Raw genomic sequence first — 23,543 nt, 5'->3', positions numbered from 1 at the left:
GGGATCAGCCGTCACAAGCACCTGCTGGGAGCCTTCCATGCTCAGCAGGCTTCCGCGGGGCAGGGCTTGTGGTGCTCCAGGTAGCCTCCCCTTACTTCCTTTCCGGGGGCAGCAGGAGCCCTTCAGGACCCCGGAGTGCACGGGCTGTGTTCACACCAGGTTCTAGGCGGGCTCTGAGCACTCATGACTAGATCGGCTGAGGGGTGTCAAGCTCTGGCTGGGTGTGAGGGCATGGGGGCACGGGGTCAGTATTTGCTGATTTCCGGGCCCACCCATGTCCCAGGCTAGCGGATGGCCAGGCATGTCCTGTTGGGTACCATGGGCTGACACTTAGACAACCTGACTCTCACCCCTCACCACCAGGTCTGCTTTCTGCACCAGCATTCCAAGCTGTGGTCCCTTTGTCCTGCTGGCTGAGTCAGGCTGGATCTGAGAGGCCACACTGTCACAAGGTACATTCTAGATACCCTTTGTCTACTGCTGTCCCAGGACAGAGCCAAGAACTTGTGTGGGATGCAATATGGAGTCCTAATAAAGGGTTTGTGGCCTGCCACCTGGTATACGCACTGCCCGCGCCCCAAGGGAGGGGTGAGAAGGCAGGTTCCAGCCCCTTCTAAGGCAAAGCCTGTGGGTGAGCTGGGAAAGGCAGATGACAAGGAAATAAAGCAGACAGCATGAGCCGCAGGCTTCCAGCAGGCTCCTAGTGCCAGAGTCAGGCGAGGCCAAATCAGGAAGCCAGTGTGGGCAGGAGCCCAGGCAAGGGCTTCGTGGAGGAGGAGGGAGTCTCCATGACCTCACAGAGCACCAGCAACAATCTGGCAGCATCAGGGCTGAGGTGTGGGTGAGGCAGGGCCCTGCAAAGTCCCCACCTCAGCACACCAGGCCTGCGACAGCATCACAGCACGAGGGTCAAGGCTGAGGGGACTTACCCAGGAAGACATCAGAAACAGTATGAAACTCAAGAGAGAGCCCTCGTGACCTCAGCCAGGCCTCAGACCAGCAGCCTCCCAGGAAGCGGCAGGAAGCACACGCTAGGCCCTGCTGCAGCCACCCAGTGTCCCTTTCAGGCTGGGCCACTCACACTTCCCGGTCCCAGCCTTGCCCAGAACTCTCATCCCTACAAATAACAATTTAGTTTCTGACCTATCACACGATCGTTCCAGCCTCAGGTCTTTATTTTTGGTTTTCCTTTTATATTTTTATTGTTCTGAGATGTAGCTAATACACAGAAAAGGGCGCAGAACACACTCTTTTGGTCAATGCCTGTACCACCCCCCCACAGGCCAGAAACACAGGTCAGGGTAGGCCAAGCCTACCCTTAAGCCCTTCCACATCCTCCCCCAAAGATAATCACTGTAGACTTTTTCCTTTACCATTTACCATAATCATTTCCTTTGTTTTCCTATCTATGTAGGAATTCCTACGAACTTGTTTGGCTTCATTTGCTATTGAGATTTGTGTTGTACACAGCTGTCATTTGTTCATTTTCACCTCCGTTCAGTGCCCGGTGGCATGAATGCGTATTTATCTACTCCAGTATTGACAGCCGCTAGTGTTGCTCCCAACATTGCAGCTGCGAACTCACCTCAGTCCTGCTGCAGGTGTTGGGGACTTTCTTCAAGGCACAGTCCTGAGAGTGGAACTGCTTGGTCACAGGGTGTGTCAGTTTTACTAAATAACACCCAACTGTCTTCCCGAATTGTTTAGACCAATTTATCCTCCCACCAGCTGGGTATCAGTTCCTGTTGCTTCACCATCTCATCAATACTTGGTATTGTCCAACTTAAAAGTGTTTGCCAGTCAGATGGGTATTAATGGCATGTGATTTCTTATTACTAGCAATATGGAGCACCTTTCCTGTGCTTATTTACTGGGAGGGAACCTTCTTCTGTGGCCATCTTAGGTCTTCTACCTATTTTTCTGTTGTGCTGTCTGCCTTTTTTTTTCCTTTTTTTTTTTTGAGACAGAGTTTCATTCTTGTCACCCTGGCTGGAGTACAATGGCATGATCTTGGCTGACTGCAACCTCTGCCTCCCAAATTCGATTCTCCTGCCTTAGCCTCCTGAGTAGCTGGAATTACAGGCGTGCACCACCACACCGGGCTAATTTGTGTATTTCTAGTAGAGATGGGGTTTCATCATGTTGGCCAGGCTGGTCTTGAAATCCTGACCTCAGGTGATCCACCCACCTCGGCCTCTGAAAGTGCTGGGATTACAGACGTGAGCCATCACGCCCAGCCAGTCCACCTTTTTCTTGATTGCAGTTGTATTTGTGCTACGGAAATACTTTGTTGTTCACACTGCTGCAAATATCCTTTCCCTACAACCATCTCATTTTCCAAGTGGGAAAACTGAGACTCAGAGAGGATAAGCCACATGACCAAGGAACACAGGGCCCGGTCCATGCGTTTCCAAGCTAGTTCTGAGTTCCAGTCTGGCTACTTCCCAGGAGCAAGTCCACGGGCAAATTCGCCTCTCTGAGCCTCAAGTTTCCTCACCTGTAAAAGAGAAAATTATTATTATTGTGAAAGAAAAAAATGTTTGCAAAGATTTTAGCTTCAAGCCTGGTTCATACTAAGTGTTCAAGACATAACAGGGCTGGCCGCGTACGGTGGCTCACACCTATAGTCATAGCGCTTTGAGAGGCTTAAGGATCGCTTAAGGCCAGCCTGGGCAACACAGAAGGGCCGTCTCTATTAAGTTAAAAAGTAAACAAAAAGAATAGGACTAAAATGTACTGAGGTGTACTCCCCTCACATCCTTCCAGCTGTGATGCCTGTGCTCCTTCTCCTACCTAAGAGATCATGGAAGATGGCAAGCGCCCTGCCCACCCTTGCCGAGGTCAGGAGAGCAGATGATACGCTGACTGGCAGGTGAACTCTCACCCACATCTGGCCCACCCTGTCTGGTACCTCTGACTCCCACTGACTTTTCCACCAGGTGCTGCCTAGCCCAGCTGTTGACTTAACTAACATCTGGAGCACAGTTCATCTGGCTCCCAGGAAAAGATCCACCCACACCCTCTCCCACATCACTCGGGGATTGAGACACAAGTCACCTGCCTGAGGCCTACATGGCTAGCATGACTGCCCTCTGGGAGTGGAAGGGAAGCTGCCAGTTTCGGTCTCTACTGATAAGGAGTGAGAGAGACATGGTCCGTCCCTGGAGGAGAGGCAACTCCCAGCCCACTTGCTTTTCAGTGCACAAAGCCCAGTCATGAAAGCCACTGACTTTATTGATCTAAAAAACTTTACAAGGACAGTGACTGTTCTGCCCAAAAAGGAGCCAAATGGTATCAAACGGACTGAAAGTGAGGGTGGGGGGGTGAGGGACGGGGCCAGGAATCCATTCAGGAAAGCTGGTAACTGTCACCAGGGAACTGGCAAGGGAAAAAGGGCGGGGGAGGCATGCAAGAGCGAGAATCCAAAAAAGTTGAAATGGTTAGGGGAGAAAACTCCCAAAAGACCCTGGAGTACGTCGGAGGTGAGTACGACAATAGCAATCTTTTCCTTCGTAGAGGGCAGGGGAGGAGTCCCTACTCGGCTGCAAACTCTGGATGAGGGCTGGGGATTGAGAGCTTCCCAGAGAGCATCACAAGAAGGCGTCGCACCACTCTCGAAGGCATCCGAAGCAGTCCCGGGACTGCTTGGCGTTGGCGCCACACGTGTCCTTCAGCCATTCCCGGAAGAGGTCTTCATCTTTCTTTAGTACCAGAAACTGGCCAAGGACAACATAGGCCTGCAAAACAGGGAAAAAGGAAGGGGTGTGCTGCTCAGTGTTCAGTGAGGGATAAGAGCAAGGCGGCCATTCCTGTGCCATTCAGAGTACACAAGCCCCAGAAGCAGCGTGGGTTTTGCCCCCATCTCCTCTCCACCAGGTGCCCAGGCTCTGGCAGCCTCTTCAGATTATACCCCACTGTCCACCCCCTAGCAGATGGACTCACTTCCCTCCCACTCCCGCCTGCACCAGGTACAGGCGGCCACCCCACACCTTGTCAAAGCCCCTCTCCTCCAGCTTCTTGCCCAGGACTTCACCAATCCCAGCCAGGCTCCCCACTGGCTTCTCCCCCATGGGCTCTGCCACGAAGTCTCGGTGCTTTTGGGAGGTTGTCATCTTGATCAGGCTTAATCTAGGAATCCCAAAAGAAAGGCAGATTAGGGCTGAAGACCTGGAACTCCTAAGAGCCCACTAGCAATCTCACAGTAAGAGGCAGCCAAGCCAGGGGTTCCGGTGACTTGCTCTATCCCCCTCATCCTGAAAGGAGAAAACCGAGATCCAGGGAGACTCTTCCCTACTATTCTGAAAAGGAGTTTCTTCCTGCAGGACCTGGATTTTGATCTTGCCCCAGAAGAAAAACAATCTTGCCTAACAGGTGGCGCAAGCGGGGCAGTGGGAAGATTCCCAGAGTCAGTAGCCAGGGCTGCCCGGAAGCTGTCACTCCCTCTGTGACCTTGGCTGAGCCAAGAAGGTACTGACTGCCTGGAACAGACACTTGGCGTGGAAAGCTAACCAAAGGGTCTCTCTACCTACAGGGCGAAGCGCACACCGAGCGCTGCGCACACCCGCTACGCGTCCACGGGGCACACGCCGCACCCCAGCTCCGCCCCCACCGCGCGCAGCCGCGGCCCGCCCCCTCCCGCGGCCCGGCTTCCACGCGCCGCACCCCGCCCCCTCCCCGCAGCGCGGCCAAGCTCTCCCCCAGGGCCCGCCACAGCGCCTGCGGCCCCTCTCCTCCCCTTCTCCCCGCAATCCCTCTGGCCTCCAGCCAGGGCCCTGCTCCGCGGCTCGCGCTCACCGGCAGCTTCAGTTCCCGTAACGGTTCCTCCCGCCACCCTGCTGCTCCCGCGGATACGTCAAGCCACTAGAACTTTCTTTCACTTCCGCTTCCGGGTCGCCTCAGCCGCCTTTTAAAAAAAAAAAAAAAACCTATCACGTTGGGCCCTTCTAGCCAGTTAGAGCTATAGAGTTGAGGCGCCACGGACCTCGACGGCGTCCTTAGTAGGCGCTCCTTTCCGGTTCTTCGCGGGAAGCCCTGTCTTCTAAGGTCTCGCTCCTCGAGCAGTTCTGAGGGAGCGAGGCCTACAGGGAGAGAACTTCCTTTCTGTGCTGCCCGGACCCGGAACTCAAGGACTTAGGCTTGACCGACCTGGCGTAGGGAAGAGTTAGAAGACGGACAAAGGAGGCGACGGGTGGCCGGGAGGCCTCTGAGACAGCGCCGGAAGACGGTTTTCGGAGGGATCCGACTCAGACTCACGTCGCACTCCTCGCAGTGGGGCTGGTGGGAACTGGGAACGCTGGAGACCTGATTTCGAGGTGACGCTACCGTCGCGGCCGCCGGCAAGTTCCTTTACTGTGTTTTCTTGGCTCAGCCTTGAAGTGAGTCGTGGACGATCCTCTCTCAGCGTCCAGCCTGGACAGCGGGGTTGCTCCGGCAGCATCCCTGGGAGCCCAGGGCCAGAGACTGAGTGTGGGTGTTTCTCTGAGGGTCTTTTCTCCGGGATAGACAGGGAGGAGGAAGGAGAACGGCAACTAGAGATGACAGTGTTTCTTTCGGAAACCATCAGTCTTAAGGGTACTGGCCCTCGTCTTCTAAGTACGCAAGTCAGAAAAATGCAGATGTCGCAGACAAGCCTGCTCACCTCAACCTTTAATTAACTAGTTCCTGGCTTGGACCATCACGGTGGCCACCTAATTTGTCTCCGGCTGTAGTGTGTTGCCAGACTGAACTTCTCTGTTGTGTGACTATGCCAGACTTGGGGTGTACAAGCGTGTTGAGAAAGATACGGTTTATTTCAGACTCCTTCCAGAGAGGTTGCCAGGATGATTTCTCTGGAACTTTCCTATAGTTTTACATTACACCAGTACTTAAGATTGTAGGAGTTACTTTTTTTTTTTTTTTTTTTTTGAGACCGAGTCTCACTCTGTTGCCCAGGCTGGAGTGCAGTGGCACGATCTCGGCTCACTCTAAGTTCCGCCTCCCGGATTCACGCCATTCTCCTGCCTCAGCCTCCCAAGTAGCTGGCGCCCGCCACCACGCCTGGCTAATTTTTTGTATTTTTAGTGGAGACGAGGTTTCACCGTGTTAGGATGGTCTGGATCTCTTGACCTCGTGATTCGCCCGCCTCGGCCTCCCAAAGTGCTGGGATTACAGGCGTGAGCCACAGCTCCCTGCCGGAGTTACTTTTACATGACATGCACTGTTGTCCCATTCTGTAACAGTGCTGAGTTAGCTGTTATTTTTCTGGGAGCTAGAGAAGTTGAATAGTTAGGAAATAAATGAGGGTAGGATTTGAATCCAGGCAGTTAGACTTCAGAGCCCATGTTCTTAACCAAGACACCGTGTCACCCCTCAGTAAAAGGCCCCTCCCCATCTTCAGAACAGTCCTGGGTTCTGAGCCTGCCATCCAAGGAACTCAGGAGGAGGAGTTGACAGTCTCTTCGTTCCTAACCGCCCTGGGACAACTTCAGCATGTCTCAGGCCACCAAGAGGAAGCATGTGGTGAAGGAGGTGCTGGGGGAGCACATCGTGCCCTCCGACCAGCAGCAGATTGTCAGGGTGAGTGGCTTTGGGCACAAGCTGCTCTGCTCCCCACCCCTCCGGCCCTGGAGGGCCCCTGGGGTGGTGGCAGGGTGCGCGTGGCTGAGAGAGTGTTTGACCGATGAGACTGATTCTTGGTCTCTCCTGAACCAGGTACTCAGGACCCCAGGGAACAATCTGCATGAGGTGGAGACAGCCCAAGGGCAGCGCTTCCTGGTGAGCATGCCCTCTAAATACCGCAAGAACATCTGGATCAAGAGAGGTGAGAGGATCACTCCTGTAATCCCAGCACTTTGAGGGGCTGAGGTGGGAGGATCGCTTGAGACCATCCTGGGCAGCATAATGAGACCTTGTCTCTACAAAAAGTAAAAAATTAGTTGGGCACGTGCCTGTGATCCCAGCTATTCGGGAGGCTGAGGCCTGAGAATCACTTGAGCCTGGGAGGTGGAGGCTGCAGTCAGCTATGATCATGCTATTGCATTCCAGCCTGGGCAACAGAGCAAGACCCTGTCTCAAAAAAAAAAAAGAAAAAAAGAGAGACAGGGAGGTGAGAGAGGCAGCCCTCTCTAGGAGATAGAACCACTTCTTATGGCTTTGGCTTTCCTTATTGCAGGCAGGCCTGACTTTGCCTTTTCTCTTCTTACCTACAGGAGACTTTCTCATTGTTGACCCCATTGAAGAGGGAGAAAAGGTGAAGGCTGAGATCTCGTTTGTGCTCTGCAAGGACCACGTGCGCTCCCTGCAGAAGGAGGGCTTTTGGTAGGTGGTCCCCTTGATCACTGACTCTCTGGCTTCTGAAGGCATTGCCTTCCTAGCTTGGGAATTAGGGGAGGGAAGGTCATGGCATCCCAGGCAGAGACAGCTGGAAACTGCTCTTTTGTGAGAAAGTGATTTGTCCTCCCTGACTTTGCTTATCTCTTGGCATAGGCCTGAGGCCTTCTCTGAAGTGGCTGAGAAACACAACAACAGGAACAGGTGAGAAACAAGCCTTGCGGTGGGACACATGGAAAATAAGGGGTTCATGCTTTGGTGCCTTGAGGGAAAAATAGAGCCTTTTTTCCTCCTTACATAGGGTATCTGTTGAGAGCTCCTACGTATGTGGTACATAGTTATGAATGTGGCTTGAAGGTCAGATTCTCTGGGTTAAAATCCTGGCTTTGCCACTTAAAGCTGAATGACTTTAAGCACGTCATTTAATTCCTTCAAACTCTATTTTCCTTATATATAAAATGGGAGCATTGTGAAGATTAAAGAAGTGGATGGCTTGTAAAATTGCTTAGTGCAGCATCTGGTGTGTGATGCGGGTTCATTAAGCATTAGTTGGTGGTCGTAGAATCATTATTCCTGACTGAAACAAATGGCTGTGGCACATGTTTGGGGAGTGGGGTCAGTCTTTAGCCTGTTTCTCTAGCCAAGTTTCCCCACTGTTTGCTCTGCCTCTGTCCCTTGTTTTAGTCTTTAAAGGGTCCTGTAGGGCCCTGACTGCTGGGCCGGATGGTCCTCCTTTTTTTGGAACTCCTTGATTGTAGATCTGGTTTTCTCAGAAGGTGCTGGGCTAACTCTGCTCTCTTCCCTTCGTGCAGACAAACTCAACCAGAACTCCCAGCTGAGCCACAGTTATCAGGAGAGGAGTCCAGCTCAGAAGATGATTCTGACCTGTTTGTTAACACAAACCGCAGACAGTATCATGAGAGTGAGGAGGAGAGTGAAGAGGAGGAGGCCGCCTGAGACTCCAGGACCCACTTTTCCACTTGCTCAGGGATGGGCCCCTGGCTCTTCTGGGCTTGGACATTCCCAGGGTGCTTTGCAGATCTTCACCCCTGGATGGGGACAAAGCAGGGCCCCTCTCTGAACTGATGTTTTGATTAGGAGAATTAAACCCCTGGTGGGTTGGTGACTTGTTCTGGTGTCTGAGTGGCTCTCTCGGGGGACGGAGACTTGTGGTGAGGTGAAGAACTGCTCCCTGGTAAAGAGACCTTGTGACTGGGTGGGCTGAATGGGAAGGAAATGGGAAATGGCTGGAGTCTTTCCCTGGTTGTTTGTTCTTTCTTACTGGGCACTTAGAAAGTGCCAGGCCCTGCGCTGGGCCTCCTTGCATGTGTGTAACAGCTGGGAGCACTCCTGCTTCCTTGCCTGCTTGCAGTTCATACCGATTCAAGCATTCAGGATGACAGCCCTAGGACCTAACACCCACCTGCCTCTAAGAGACGCTCAGGAGCCCATGGTGCCTCATGCTGTTCTCCCCGCCTTTCTAGTCACCCTGCGTACGGGAGTGCTCACCTCCAGCTACTGTGTCCATCCCCACATGCCATCCCGTCTCTCCCACCACTCTTCACCATCCATCAGCTCCAGAAGGTGGCTGGCAAATCTTTCTGTCCTTACCTTTGTTTTGAATGGTCCGGCCATCTGACTTTAATTGAAACCTGAGTATTCCCTGAGGACATTGATTGTCTTGTAACCTTTTAAATGGAGGCTGCTTTTCCACCCTGACCCTTCATCCTTCTAACCAGCCCTGACATTCTCATGATTAACCTTCTGTCTTCACTTCCCTCTCGCATAGCATCAGTTCCATGGTCCACCCTACACCCCCGTGTCCCTCCATTCTGTTCAGCTAGAAACCCTAACCCTGGGTAAACCCAGTCATTCAACTCTGCCCAAACCCAAGTCACCGTCATTAGGTGAGATAACAGCCAGCCTGGCCAGCCGTTGTACCTTAAGTTTATCGTTACAAACCTCAGATGGACACTAAGCACTGCCCAGTGGATCTACTCTGGGATGTCTATTTCAAAACTTCTCTTATCTATCAATTCCCCCTTCTTGTGGTAGTTACCACAACCCATGCCTCATTAAGAAATAGCAGCTATCAGAGGGAACACCTGCCTCCCCGTTACCAACTGCAGATGTGCTCACATACCTTCCCGTTGTAAGCCAGTGGGACCTAAACCTTACCTCTTGTGCTTCGAAGCCCTTTTTTTTTTTTTTTTTTTTTTTTTTTGAGACAGATTCTACCTGTGTTGCTCAGGCTGGAGTGCAGTGGTGTAGTCTCTGCTCACTGTAACCTTCACCTACCGGGTTCAAGTAATTCTCCTGCCTCAGCCTCCCAAGTTGCTTGGACTACAGGCGTGCACCACCACACCTGGCTAACTTTTTCTATTTTTAGGAGAGATGGGGTTTTGCCATGTTGCCCAGGCTGGTCTCGAACTCCTGACCTTAAGTGAACCTCCTGCTTCAGCCTCCCAAACTGCTGGGATTACAGGTGCATGCCACCATGCCTGGCTAATTTTTGTATTTTCAGTAGAGACAAGGTTTAGCCATGTTGGCCAGGCTGGTCTCGAACTCCTGACCTCAAGTGGTCTACCCACTTCGGCCTCCTAGAGTGCTGAAATTACAGGTGTGAGCCACTTAGCCCGACCTCTTTTGCTTTCTTAAAGACTTTGGTCGGGTATATGTGTTGTTGGGTTTTGTTCTGTTTGGGTTTGGGTGTTTGATTCTTTTGTTTTTTTGTTTTGTGTTTTTGGCCGTCCTGTCTACTGGATATGATGTGTTAGTGCCAAGCGTGCTGTAGAATCTCCCATTTCAGAAACAGGCGTGAAAACCTGTACTGATTCCCACGTCTTCCAGCTATCACTTCATTTATCTGTTTCTCATTTGCTTCCTCTTATAGTGTGGCTTTAAACATATATACATCTGTATATATGTATGTATGAATATACATGTATAAAATATATAGATGTATATACCAAAAATAGATGATATGGGTTAAAGATACGTATGTGTGTGTATCTATAATTCATCTGAAGTTGTTTTTCTGAGAGGTAGCAAACTTCTCCTAAAGGGAAAGTCACTTGTCCCTATACTATTTCTTGGACGGTTCATTCTTTGCTCACTGGAAATATCTTTTTTTTTTTTTTTTTTGAGACGGAGTCTCGCTCTGTCACCCAGGCTGGAGTGTAGTGGCACAATCTCGGCTCACTGCAAGCTCCGCCTCCCAGGTTCATGCCATTCTCCTGCCTCAGCCACCCAAGTAGCTGGGACTACAGGCGCCCACCACCACGCCTGGCTAATTTTTTGTATTTTTTTAGTAGAGACAGAGTTTCACTGTGTTAACCAGGATGGTCTCGATCTCCTGACTTCGTGATCTGCCCGCCTCGGCCTCCCAAAGTGCTGGGATAACAGGCGTGAATCAGCATGCCCGTCCCTGTTTTTTATTTTATTTTTAAATAAATATTGTAGAAAAATTAACAGTTTTTCATATTCCTATCCAGAAATGAGGTATGTTCTTTGGGAAGGTGGTGTGGTCTTCACATGGGCTTTTACTTCCAATTTGATTTAGTCTTAGGAGTTTTATGAAAGTCCTAGTTACTGGTAGTGAAGGATCTGCAGAAATCACCTTTGCCCATCCCTGGCATCCACCTGTGTGTCCATCTTTGTGTTGCCCACCTTGTCGAATGCGCAGTTCTTCAGTTGATCTTGTGGCTTTCTAGATAGCCAAATTGTATCCCACTAATGGCAGTTTCATCTCCTCCTTTACACTCATGTCTATTTCTTGTGACTCCCAGAGGCCAGGACCTCCAGTGTGATGTTGCATGGCACCCTTGATTGCCCCTTTCTCAGTGGGAATGGTTTTCACGTTGCGTCCTGAGGTAGGACGCTTGCTCTGGGCTTCCAGTAGATGATCTTCATTAGGCTGAAGATGTTTTCTTCTGTTCTAGCTTATTGGGTTTTTTCTTTTTTTTCCCTTCCCTTTTGTTTAACAGTGATGAATGTTGACATCTATGGAGAAAATAAAAAGATTTTATTGTGTGATTGTACTGAGTTACAGTAATAGGTTTCCTAATGTTGAACACACCTTGCATTCTGATATAAACCTTGCTTAGTTTTACAGTATATTACTTATTTACTTACGAGTTTTGTCTCTGTCCCTGTGCCAGTCCCCTCCCTTGTTTTAAAAAATGACCTTCCTGTTCTATTTCGATATTAGCTTTATGCTAGCCTTGCAAATGGGTTTGGAGACGTCTTTTTCTTCAGGCTTGAATTGTTTATAGACCAGGTATTTGTTTGTTTATCATTTTGTAGAACTTGTTTACAAAAACATCTGTGCTGGATACTTTTTTCACGGGTTGATCTTTGCCTTTTAGTTTATTCAGTTGTGTTCTGTCTACAGTTTTCTATCCTTAAGTCAATTTTGATAATTCATATCATTCTAGGATCATATTTCATATAGATTTAAACTTTTTGGGCAAAAGGTCTTGCATAATATTTGTATTATTTGGAACTTTCTTTTTTTGTTTGTTGTTGTTTTGTTTTTGAGGCAGAGTATCGCCATGTTGTCCAGGCTGGAGTGCAGTGGTGTAGTATTGGCTCACTGCAACCTCCATGTTCCGGGTTCAAGTGATTCTCCTGTCTCCACCTCCCGAGTAGCTGGGATTACAGGCGCCCACCACCATGCCCGGCTAATTTTTGTATTTTTAGTAGAGATGGGGTTTCGCCATGTTGACCAGGCTGGTCTCGAACTCCTGACCTCAGGTGATTGGCCCCCCTTGGCCTCCCAAAGTGCTGGGATTACAGGTGTGAGGCACCATGCCTGGCCTATATGGAACTTTCTTATGAATGACAAAATTGAACTCAAATTAGAAGTAAACAAGGCTTGTTGACCTGAGGTCTCTGAGTGGCACGCTTCGGACAGGGTAAGCCAATGCCAGCAGCACGATTCCTCAGGCTCTCTCATTTATCTCTGTCATCTCTGCTCCCAGCTGATCAATGTCTTTCCCTCCTACAGACGTTTTCTGTAGGAAGCTTGAGTGTATACACAGAGCCTGTTCTTGAGGATCCCTGTATTTCAGTGAAGAGCAGTGGGTCTTCCTCAGGTCACTTGTTGTGCTGAAGCAGTCACTGCAGCCAGGGCTGGGGGTAGGAGGGTGTGGAGGACTGGGGTGGGGCAGGATGAGCCACAAGTAATTCTTATATGTTTCCCATGGAATAGAGAGGTTCTCTTACCAGAAAAAGTAGGGCAAGGGGTGAGGGCAGGTGAAATCAAGAAACACATGTTTATATTGTGTATTTTATTTGGCTAGCTTTGCAAGAGGTCTTCCTTACTGGCCTTTGCCTTCGTTTCTTTGGGTTTATTTGCTCATTTTGGATTCTTGAGATGTGGGCTTAGCTAATTTAATTTCAATTTGTTTTCTAATATATTCAGGGCTATATGTTTTCCTCTAAATAGTCCTTTGTTGCCCACTTTGTGTGTGTGTTTTTTTTTTTGGCCTTGTATCTGTAAGCTTGGTCTTATGTTTTTCTTCAGCTCTCTCAGTGATACTGTGATCTACCTAGTAACATCTTTCTTTTCCCCCTAAAACCTTTTTGTTTCCACTTCTTCATCTCTTACCAGCCATTCAGCTTCTATGGGCTGTAACTAAGGGTCCTGATGGAGGTAGGGTCCTTGTATTCTGCACGATACTTTCCTGTGTCATTCTCTGAAGCTGAATTCCACCTCTGTTCTCCCAACTGAATGGTGGGATCCAACCATGTATGAATAGATCTCCCAGAGTGAGCTGAGATCTGACGTTAAGAGCCCCTTGTCCTGATGTCATGGCCAGTCCCTGTGACTGGCTGCCTAATAGTACTTACTGGCTTCTCTTGCAGTTATGCTTGAGACTTTGTGGCCCTTCAGACTGTGCACCTCTGTCACTTCAGGACTAACCTCTACAGCCAGGTCATTTCCACCACGGCTTCCTCGTGTGGCCCAGTGCACTTTCCTCCCTTGCCACCCAGCCACCCCTGTGTGTGTGCCAAGGAGCACAGATGGCAATCTGAGCTCACCACATGGTTTTCCTCCTCTAATCTGTAAATGTGGTGGAATATCATAAATTTCTCATGTTAAAATATCCTTGCATTCCTGGAAGAAGATAGTCATGATGGATTTGTTATTATACTGCCGGATTTGGTTCTCTGGTATTTTGGCATCCAGGTGTGTAGGTGAAATGGTTTAAACTTTTCCTTTTCTGTAGTGCCCCCACCCTTTGTTTTGTATCAAGGTTATACCAGCTTCATAAAATAAGTTGAAAAGTGTTTTCCCTTTATTTTAATTACAAGTTTGTATAAGATTGGAATTTTGCATTTCTAAAATTTTTGGTAAAGCTTGCTGTAAAACCAACCATGCCCTGGTGTTTTTTTTTAGGTGGGCGGGTAGGTAGGTTGGAACTAAATTGTCAGTGGTGATAGATTACTCAGGTGTTCTGTTCTTCAGTCATATTTTCAAGGAAAAAATGTTTATATTATTTATTTATTTATTTTTGAGACAGGATCTTGCTCTGTCACCCAGGCTGGAGTGAAATGGCACCATCTCTGCTCACCGCAACCTCCGCCTCCCAGGTTCAAGTGATTCTCATGCCTCAGCCTCCCGAATAGCTGGGATTACAGGTGTGTGCCACCATGCCCGGCTCATTTTTGTATTTTTAGTAGAGACAGGGTTTCACCATGTTGGCCAGGCTGGTCTCAAACTCCTGATTTCAGGTGATCTGTCCACCTCAGCCTCCCAAATTGCTGGTGTTACAGGCATGAGCCACCGCACTCAGCCCCCATATTTTCTCATGTTTGCTATGGCTTCAAATTTACTAGTACAGAGTTATTTGTATGATTGCCTTATGTTTGTAATCTTGGCTGTATTCAAAGTTATGTCCCCCTTTTTATATGTAATATTGTTTATTTGTGCTTTCTCTCTGTTATAGCTGGTCAATCTTGGCAGAAGGTCATTATTAGTCTTTTCTAAGCACCAGCTTTTTGTTGTCATTCTTTGTCATTGGTATTTCATTAATTGCTGCTCTTACCGTATTTCCCACTTATACTCCCTTTGTTTTTTGTTTGTTTTTGTTTTTCTCTCATAACCAATGGGAAACAAACCAATCCCTCTGGGTTTATCCTGTAGTTCTTTTTCTTTTTCTTTTTCTTTTCTTTTCTTTTGTTTCTGAGATGGAGTCTTGCTCTGTCACCCAGGCTGGAGTTCAGTGGTGTGATCTCAGCTCACTGCAACCCCTGCTTCCCAGGTTCAAGGAATTCTCCTACCTCAGCTTCCCGAGTAGCTGGGATTACAGGCGTCTGCCACTACACCGGCTAATTTTTGTATTTTTAGTAGAGACAGGGTTTCACCATGTTGGCCAGCTGGTCTCGAACTCCGACCTCAGGTGATCTGCCCACCTCGGCCTCCCAAAGTGCTGAGATTACAGGCGTGAGCCACCGTGCCCAACCCCTGTAGTTCTTTTTTTATCCCTTTCGGTTACTTTTCAGCTTTACCTCCCCCTCACCCCAAACTATTTTAGAGAATTTTCAAACCTAAAGAAAAAGGTGAAAGAATTGTGAAATAAGTCTTGTTTGCCTTTCAGCAGGGTCACCAGTCGAACATTTTGCCGTGTTCTGTTTCTCTACACATGCACACATGCATACAGTTTTTACTTTTTTTTTTTTTTTTTGAGATGGAGTTTTGCTCTAGTTGCCCAGGCTGGAGTACAGTGGTGCAATCTCAGCTCACTGCAAACTCTGCCTCCTGGGTTCAAGTGATTCTGCTTCCTCAGCCTCCTGATTAGCTGGGATTACAGGCGCCTGCCACCATGCCCGGCTAATTTTTTGTATTTTTAGTAGAAACAGGGTTTTACTGTGTTGGCCAAGCTGGTCTCAAACTCCTGACCTCATGATCTGCTGGCTTCAGCCTCCCAAAGTGCTAGGATTACAGGCATGAGCCACTGCGCCTGGCCAATTTTTGTATTTTTAGTAGAGACAGGGTATCTCACCTGTGGCTAGGCTGATCTCAAACTCCTGAATTCAGGTAATCCACCCGCCTTGGCTTCCCAAAGTGCTGGAATTACAGGCATGAGCCACTGCACCTGGCCTCCTTTCTTTTTAAGGCTGAATAATTCATACAGACCACATTTTGTTTATCCATTTATCCACTGATAGATGTTGGGGTGGCCTCCACCTTTTGGCTGTTGGGAATAATGCTGCCGTGAACATGGGTGTACGAATCTCTCTGAGACCCTACCTTCAGTTCATGTGGGTATAGATCCAGAAGTGGCATTGCTGGCTCATATAGTAATTCTATTTTTAATTTTTTCAGGAATCACCATTCTGTTTTCCATGACAATTGCACCGCTTTACATTCCCACCAACAGCGCACGAGGGTTCCAATTCCTCCCATCCAAGGGTTCCAGTTCCTCCCCATCCGAGGGTTCCAGTTCCTCCCCATCCGAGGGTTCCAGTTCCTCCCCATCCTTGCCAACACTTGCTGTTTTCTGTTTTTTGTTTTCACAATAGCCATTCTGATGTGTATGGAGTATCTAGTATTTTACTTATAGCTTAGTTTTGAATATTTTCTAATTTCGATTATGGTTCCTGTTTTGGTCTATAAATTATTTACTTTTTTTTTTTTTTGAGAGTCTTGCTCTTGTTGCCCATCTGGAGTGCAATGGTGCGATCTTGGCTCACTGTAACCTCTGCCTCACGGATTCAAGCCATTCTTCTGCCTCAGCCTCCTGAGTAGCTGGGATTACAGGTGCCCACCACCATGCCTGGCTAATTTTTTTATTTAGTAGAGACGGGGTTTCGAGACCAGGCTGGTCTCGAACTCCTGACCTCAGGTGATCCACCCGCCTTGGCCTACCAAAGTGTTGGGATTACAGGCATGAGCCACTGAGTCTGGCCTATATTTAAACATTTTGGTTGGGCGTGGTGGCACATGCCTGTAATCCCAGCTACTTGAGAGGCTGAAGGGAAAGGATTGCTTAAGCCCTTGAGGAGTTTAAAGCCAGCCTGGGTGACATAGTGAGACTCCATTTCTATAAAAAATTAAAAGTCAAGAATAATTAAATATTTAGTTGGTTATTTTTAATAATGTGAGCAGCTTCAAACCCACCACCACAAAATAAAAGCTAGGACTTTATAACAATAACCCAAGCAACATACTCTGCCTCCCAACCTACCCTGACCATCCCATTCTCTGCTGTCCCACCCAAGGCAACCATCGTCCGAGTTCCATGTGCACTTGTTTTCTTTTTACATGGTTTGCTTTATTTTTCCTTATTTTACTTATTTGTTTATTTATTTACTTTTTGAGATGGAGTCCTGCTCTTGTCACCCAGGCTGGAGTGCAATTGTGTGATCTTGGCTCACTACAACCTCCACCTACTGGATTCAAGCGATTCTCCTGCCTCAGCCTCCCCAGTAGCTGGGATTACAGGTGCGCACCACTACACTTGACTAATTTTTTTGTATTTTTAGTAGAGACAGGATTTCACCATGTTGGTCAGGCTGGTCTCAAACTCCTGCCCTCAGGTGATCCACCCGCCTTGGCCTCCCACAGTGCTGGGATGACAGGTGTGAGCTGCCGTGCCCGGCCTGGTGCTTCATCTTCAGTAGTTGCCCAGCTGTCCCCCAGGAAAGTGACTTGGATCACAGAACTCTGGATTTTGTCTTCATTCAAGGCCCAACCATCTCTACTGACCTATGTCTGAGAAGCATGCAGAGAAGTTTGGGTGGTTTCCTCAGTGGGAGCCGCTCTCAGAAAATCACTGATAAAGCAAGAAGTCAGGACACCATGGACACCACCAGCAGTTCATGCTGTGCATGCGTTTGATCCACTGGCAACATTTGCAAGAGAATCCAAAAGTCCCTGTGGGAGGTGTGGAGGCATGCCGCGTGCCTCACTTGGTGACACTGAAGAATGAAGAATTAGCAGTAGAGGCTGGGCGCGGTGGCTCACGCCTGTAATCCCAGCACTTTGGGAGGCCAAGGCAGGTGGATCACCTGAGGTCAGGAGTTCGAGACCAGCCTGCCCAACTGACAGGTAAAACCCTGTCTCTACTAAAAAAAATACAAAAATTAGCCAGGTGTGGTGGTGCACACCTGTAATCCCAGCTACTCAGGAGGCTGAGATTGGAGAATCACTTGAACCCAGGAAGGGAGGCAGAGGTTGCAGTGAACCGAGATGGCACCACTGCACTCCAGACTGGGCAAGAGCAAGAATCCATCAAAAAAAAAAAAAAATATTAGCAGTGCCCAGGGCTGTACACCAGGTGCCAGTACTGGCAGCAATTCTTTCAGTTATTGTGATAGATTCTCATGACGATAAAATACTCACTTTGTTATTTAACCCTTGCTAATCCACAAAAAGTTGCCAAGTACCAGAATCCTTTGTTACTAATCAGACCAGGCTGTTCATTCTTTTTTTTTTTTTTTTTTTTATTGAGACGGAGTCTGGCTCTGTCGCCCAGGCTGGAGTGCAGTGACCGGATCTCAGCTCACTGCAAGCTCCGCCTCCCGGGTTCCCGCCATTCTCCTTTCTCAGCCTCCCGAGTAGCTGAGACTACAGGCGCCGCCACCTTGCCCGGCTAGTTTTTTGCATTTTTTAGTAGAGACGGGGTTTCACCATGTTAGCCAGGATGGTCTCGATCTCCTGACCTCGTGATCCGCCCGTCTCGGCCTCCCAACGTGCTGGGATGACAGGCTTGAGCCACCGCGCCCGGCCAAGGCTGTTCATTCTTGAACAGCATTGGGGCATCACTTTGTTTTAATAACTCTTGTATGAGAAGAGCACTGTCTTTTCCTCCTGGTAGCAATGTGGCTCCAACTACTGGCTGATGTAAGAAGGTACAGGCAGTTGCTGGCTGTGTATTCAACTGACATTTAGAGAAGCCACCAGCAGAGGTCACCCTAAGCACGTAAAACCAGCAAGTCAGCACCTTGCCTCGGGCTACAGAACCCTAAAACATCGAACCTAGTAACACAGTCTCCTAAAGGAACTGCATTCTTGGTCCAGTCAAAAGGTCCACATGCCCCAACAGCAGTTAGGACACTGGTAGACCACTGTGAACACAAGCTCCATGCCCGCAAAGATGGATTCACTCACCAGGCATGGTCAGAAGTGGCCTTCCTCCCCAGCAGCATTTATAAGCTGGAGTACAGTGCTTGGAGGGTGGTGGGGAACTGCCCTGGTTTGTTTGTTTTGTTTTTTGGGGGATTGTCACTCTTGTTGCCCAGGCTGGAGTGCAGTGGCGCGATGGCTCACCGCAACCTCTGCCTACTGGATTCAAGCAATTCTCCTGCCTCAGCCTCCGGAGTAGCTGGGATTACAGGCATGTGCCACCACGCCTGGCTAATTTTGTATTTTTAGTAGAGATAGGGTTTCTCCATGTTAGTCACACTGGTCTTGAACTCCCGACGTCAGATGATCTGCCTGCCTCGGTCTCCCAAAGTGCTGGGATTACAGGCGTGAGCCACCACGCCTGGCTGCCCTGGTTCTTTCAGTTAGAAAGCACCCAAATTGAGGTGCAGGAGGACTCACATGGCGGTATCGGTATCTGGACAAGGATGAGGTACCCCTGTAGTTATTGTCTGAGGATTCAGGGAGCCTGGGACCTGGTAGGTTGGCAGCAAGGAGGGGCTGGTGAGACCTAAGAACTGTGGCCTCTGAAGGGGTCCTCTCCCCAGCGCCCCTCAGCACATGTATTCAGCTCCCCTTCTAGTGACTGCTGAAGCTTTCAGGCCTTTGGGGGTTTTGCCTCCCTGCATTCTTCTCTGAAGGCTCCAAGTGCCTTCTTTCATGTGGGTCCCCCAGCCACCTCATGTCTGCCATAATTTAGCTTTTGGGAATGGAGGTCTGTCTTACTGATCCTACTCATGATCTGTGGCCACACCCTTCCTTCCTCCTGCCCTCCCTTCCTTCCTTGCTTCGCGATCTCGGCTCACTGCAACCTCCAGCTCCTGGGTTCAAGAGATTCTCCTTCTCCAACCTCCTGAGTAGCTGGGATTACAGGCACCCGCCACCACGCCTAGCTAATTTTTTGTATTTTTAGTAGAGACGGGGTTTCACCATGTTGGTCAGGCTGGTCTTGAACCCTTGACCTCAGGTGATCCACCCGCCTCAGCCTCCCAAAGTGCTGGGATTACAGGCATGAGCCACTGCACCCAGCCCACACATTCCTTTTGTGGGGGCGGGGCCGCAGAAAGACCTGTCCATCTTTCCTCCTGCTTCTTGCTTCTCCCTTTCATTTTGTCCAGGGTTGACAAATCAGCCGTTTCTGAGGACCCCTCCTCTCTGCCTCCTCCCCCAGGTGGAATGTGCATTGGCACAGAAGGGCTGTGTTGCTTCTCTCACTCCCCTTGAACAGGTGCCTGGGGAGGGAAAGGTCTGGGACCCGAGGCAGAGCAGGTGGCATGCTGTGTCTGTTGGGCAGTGGTGAGGTGGGGAGAACACTGGCAAGGCTCGCTAAGGCCAGGAGGTACGGGGCTCAGGGACTCAGAGAATCAACATGCAATGACAGCATTGGTGTGTCTGGGGCTCAGGGAGAGGGAAGTGGGACCCAGCCTGGCCTGAGTGGAGACCCTGAGTAGGGCCAACTCCGTCTTCCCAGTGTGTTTGGGCTTTGGAGACATGCCCAAGGCAGGACAGCACTGATTCTCACCATAGCCGTGGGGGCCAGGATGGCTGTCTCCTCCCTACACCACAGTGAAGACATTCAGACCAACAGAATATAGGAGTTAATCACCAAGAGACAGAAGGGAACAAACTTCAGAAACAATGAAAAGATTTGACTATCGGTATTTTATTAATATCACAAAATATGTTAAGAGCGCTTACCATCTTTCTATCTGATCTGGAGTAGTTTAAATAGCATTTGAATGGTGTATTATCTAAAGGTAAAGCCTTTAGATAATAAACTTTTTTTTTTTTTTTGGTATGGAGTCTCACTCTGTCACCCAGGCTGAAGTGCAATGGCACAATCTCAGTTCACTGTAGCCTTCGCCTCCCAGACCCCAAGTGATTCTCCTGCCTCAGCCTCCTGAGTAACTGGGATTACAGGCACCCGCCACCATGCCCGGCTAATTTTTGTATTTTTAGTACAGACAGGGTTTCGCCGTGTTGGCCAGGCTGGTCTCAAACTGCTGACCTCAGGTGATCTGCCCACTTTTGCCTCCAAAAGTGCTGGGATTAAAGGTGTGAGCCACCGTGCCGATCAATAAACTTTTGAAGTTTTAAAAACATCTAGGCTTGGTGCCTTTTTTGATGTGTCAAAAAATAACCACAGCAAAGATTTACATTGTTTTTAGCTTTGGAAAATGGATAGCTCTTTATTAGAAGGCACCGTAGTGGGAAGACAGCAAGTTACAGGCCTAGGAAATGAAGAACTTTAGAGAAGAGAGGAAGGAGAAGGCAAAACCAGTGAGCTAGTTCCTTATGCCATATGTGAGTCACCATAGGAAGAGTTTATGAACTTTCACTCATTCTCATGTTGGCCTTTTTTTTTTTTTTTTCCTGAGACGGAGTCTTGCTCTGTCGCCCAGGCTGGAGTGCAGTGGCGCAATCTCAGCTCACTGTAAGCTCCGCCTCCCAGGTTCACAGCATTCTCCTGCTTCAGCCTCCCGAGCAGCTGGGACAACAGGCGCCCGCCACATCACCTGAGTAATTTTTTGTAGTTTTAGTAGAGATGGAGTTTCACCGTGTTAACCAGGATGGTCTTGATCTGCTGACCTCATGATCTGCCCGCCTCGGCCTCCCAAAGTGCTAGGATTACAGGTATGAGCCACTGCGCCCAGCCATGCTGGCCATTTTTTATATTTATGTCATTATGTAAAATGATGCTTGATGTTTTTTTTTGAGACAGAGCCTCACTCAGTCGCCCAGGCTGGAGTACAATGGCACCATCTCGGCTCACTGCAACCTCTGCCTCCCAGGTTAAAGTGATTCTTATGCCTTAGCCTCCTGAGTAGCTGGGACTACAAGTGTATGCCACCAAGCCCGGCTAATTTTTGTATTTTTAGTATAGACGGGGTTTCACCATGTTGGCCAGCCTGGTCTCAAACTCCTGACCTCAAGTGATTTGCCCACCATGGCCTCCCAAAGTGGTGGTATTACAGGCGTGAGCCACTGCACCCAGCCAATGCTTGTTATATCTTAACATGAACTCAACATCAATTTTTTTTCTTGAATACTGTTATGTATACAAGAAAGTGCACAAATAATACATTCTCACAAACTGAGCACTCCCTTATCCAGCACCCAGATCAAGAGACAAAACAGCCCCCCAAAGAAAGCCCCGTGAGGTTTTGCACTCTCTATTGCCCCAAACCCCTATTATTATTATTATTATTATCATCATCATCATCATCATTATTATTTTAAGAACTGGAGTCTCTTTCTGTTACCCAGACTGGAGTACAGTGGTGTGATCAGAGCTCACTGCAGCCTCAACCTCCTGGGCTCAGGCAATCCTCCCACCTCAGCCTCCTGAGTAGCTGAGACTATTGGCACACACCACCATGCCCAGTTAATTTTTAGAATTTTTTTGTAGAGACAGGGTCTTGCTTTGTTACCTAGACTGCTCTAGAACTCCTGGCTTCAAGCAATCCTCCCACCTCAGCCTCTGAAAGTGTCGGAATTACAGGCATGAGTGACTGCACCGGGCCTTCTATACTGCTTCTAACAGAATAAAATAATGTTGCCAGTTTTTGTATTCAATGGAAGCAGACAGGAGGTACAATTTCATGTCTGTGAGGTTTATCCATGTTACTCATTCGGTTATATGAATGTCTACCCTTTGTTGATTGTTTTTTTTTAGAGACAAGGTCTCACTCTGTCACCCAGGCTGGAGTGCAGTGGCCATTCACAAGTGTGAGGATAGCTCACTGTAGCCTCAAATTCCTAGGATCAAGCAATCCTTTGCCTCAGCCTCCTGGGTAGCTGGGACTACAGCTACAGGCATGAGCCACCACACCCAGCTAAATTTAAAAAATATTTTTAGAGGTGGTTGCCAGGCTGGTCTTGAACTCCTGGCCTCAAGGGATCCTTAGCCTCCCGAGTTGCTGGGATTACAGGCACAAAGAACCATGCCCGGCTATTTCTTCTTCTGTTAATGGACATCTGGGTTGTTTCCAGTTTGGGGCTGTTATAAATAGTGCTGTTAAGAACATTCTTGTTCATGTCTTTGGCTGAACATATGTATACTTTTCTGTTGCTAAGCCAACATGTTCTTGTTCTCTCTTTTTAAACAAAGTTCTATAATGGAAATTTTCAAACATACTCAAAAGTAGATAGAATGGAATAATGAACCCCATTGTACCTGTTATGTAGCTTCAGTTTTCTTTTGTTTGTATCTTTTGGGGATTTTTTTTGAGACACAGTCGTGCTCTGTTGTCCAGCCTAGAGTGAGGTGGCATGATCCTAGAACACTGCAGTCTCCAACTCCTCCTGCCTCAACCTCATGAGTAGCTGGGACTGCAGGTGCATGTCACCATGCCTGGCTGATTTTTAAATTTTTTGTAGAGATGGGGATCTCACAATGTTGCCTAGGCTGGTCTTGAACTTCTGGCCTCAAGCAATCCTCCTGCCTCAGCCTCCCAAAGTTCTGCGATTACATGCACGAGTCGCCATGCCCAGCCAATATCATCATCATTATTACTAACAATAAGACTATTAAATGTGTTTAAGAATTCATTATGTTAATTTAAAAAATTATTTTAATAGACATCCTACTAGGGATGTGAGGTCAAAATATTCTATAGACATCCTACTAGGGATGTGAGGTCAAAACATTCTATTGTAAAGTCTTTTGAAATAATTCTGGTTGGATGTGGTGGCTCACGGCCAGAACTGCAATAGGTGCAGTTGCCTGAACTGAATCCTTTTGCTAAAACAGACAGTTGGCTGGGTGTGGCTTATACTGCAATCCCAGCACTTTGGGAAGCTGAGGCAGGAGAATTGCTTGAGCCCAGGAATTAGACCAGCCTGGGCAACATAGCAAGACTCTATCTTTGCAAAAAAATTAGCCAGACATTGGCCAGGCATGGTGGCTCATGCCTGTAATCCCAGCACTTTGGGAGGCTGAGGCAGGCAGATGTCGAGGTCAGGAGATCGAGACCATCCTGGCTAACACAGTGAAACCCCGTCTCTACAAAAATACAAAAAAATTAGCCAGGTGTGGTGGCGGGCGCCTGTAGTCCCAGCTACTCGGGAGGCTGAGGCAGGA

The 23,543-nt window shown here is 48.6% G+C and overlaps 2 protein-coding genes across 5 annotated transcripts; one reads left to right on the top strand and one right to left on the bottom strand.

Moving 5' to 3' along the window:
• Nucleotides 1–3,213: 3,213 nt before the first annotated feature.
• Nucleotides 3,214–4,903, bottom strand: BANF1 (BAF nuclear assembly factor 1). The gene is made up of 3 exons (XM_003909540.3): nt 4,795–4,903; nt 3,990–4,128; nt 3,214–3,737 (listed from the first exon to the last, which is right to left on the bottom strand). The coding sequence occupies exons 2-3, from the start codon at nt 4,110–4,112 to the stop codon at nt 3,591–3,593; spliced, it is 270 nt and encodes an 89-aa protein (XP_003909589.1). The 5' UTR covers nt 4,113–4,128; nt 4,795–4,903; the 3' UTR covers nt 3,214–3,590.
• Nucleotides 4,904–4,965: 62 nt separating this feature from the next.
• Nucleotides 4,966–8,438, top strand: EIF1AD (eukaryotic translation initiation factor 1A domain containing). Of its 4 annotated transcripts, none has more exons than XM_003909538.5 (6): nt 4,966–5,336; nt 6,377–6,555; nt 6,691–6,799; nt 7,188–7,296; nt 7,465–7,512; nt 8,121–8,438. In XM_003909538.5, the coding sequence occupies exons 2-6, from the start codon at nt 6,469–6,471 to the stop codon at nt 8,263–8,265; spliced, it is 498 nt and encodes a 165-aa protein (XP_003909587.1). In that variant the 5' UTR covers nt 4,966–5,336; nt 6,377–6,468; the 3' UTR covers nt 8,266–8,438. The 4 variants fall into 4 exon arrangements, with proteins under 4 accessions (XP_003909587.1, XP_003909586.1, XP_021781212.1 ...); XM_003909537.5 differs by having other exon boundaries at nt 6,353–6,555; XM_021925520.2 differs by having other exon boundaries at nt 4,966–5,466.
• The last annotated feature ends 15,105 nt before the right edge of the window (nt 8,439–23,543 follow it).

This window comes from Papio anubis, chromosome 12, assembly GCF_008728515.1.
Source record: "Papio anubis isolate 15944 chromosome 12, Panubis1.0, whole genome shotgun sequence".
In the NCBI taxonomy this organism is placed as follows: domain Eukaryota; kingdom Metazoa; phylum Chordata; class Mammalia; order Primates; family Cercopithecidae; genus Papio; species Papio anubis.
Note: the sequence above shows the minus strand (reverse complement) of the source record. Positions and strands in the feature narration are given on the sequence as shown.

What these genes read in the sequence shown, in the direction of transcription:
- BANF1 (XM_003909540.3), bottom strand. Translation starts at nt 4,112, where the DNA reads ATGACAACCTCCCAAAAGCACCGAGACTTCGTGGCAGAGCCCATGGGG. An exon ending in AGGAGAGGGGCTTTGACAAG is followed by an intron (nt 3,738 to 3,989) that starts GTGTGGGGTGGC and finishes CCTGTTTTGCAG; the next exon opens with GCCTATGTTGTCCTTGGCCA.
- EIF1AD (XM_003909538.5), top strand. Translation starts at nt 6,469, where the DNA reads ATGTCTCAGGCCACCAAGAGGAAGCATGTGGTGAAGGAGGTGCTGGGG. An exon ending in GAACATCTGGATCAAGAGAG is followed by an intron (nt 6,800 to 7,187) that starts GTGAGAGGATCA and finishes TCTTACCTACAG; the next exon opens with GAGACTTTCTCATTGTTGAC. An exon ending in CTGCAGAAGGAGGGCTTTTG is followed by an intron (nt 7,297 to 7,464) that starts GTAGGTGGTCCC and finishes CTCTTGGCATAG; the next exon opens with GCCTGAGGCCTTCTCTGAAG.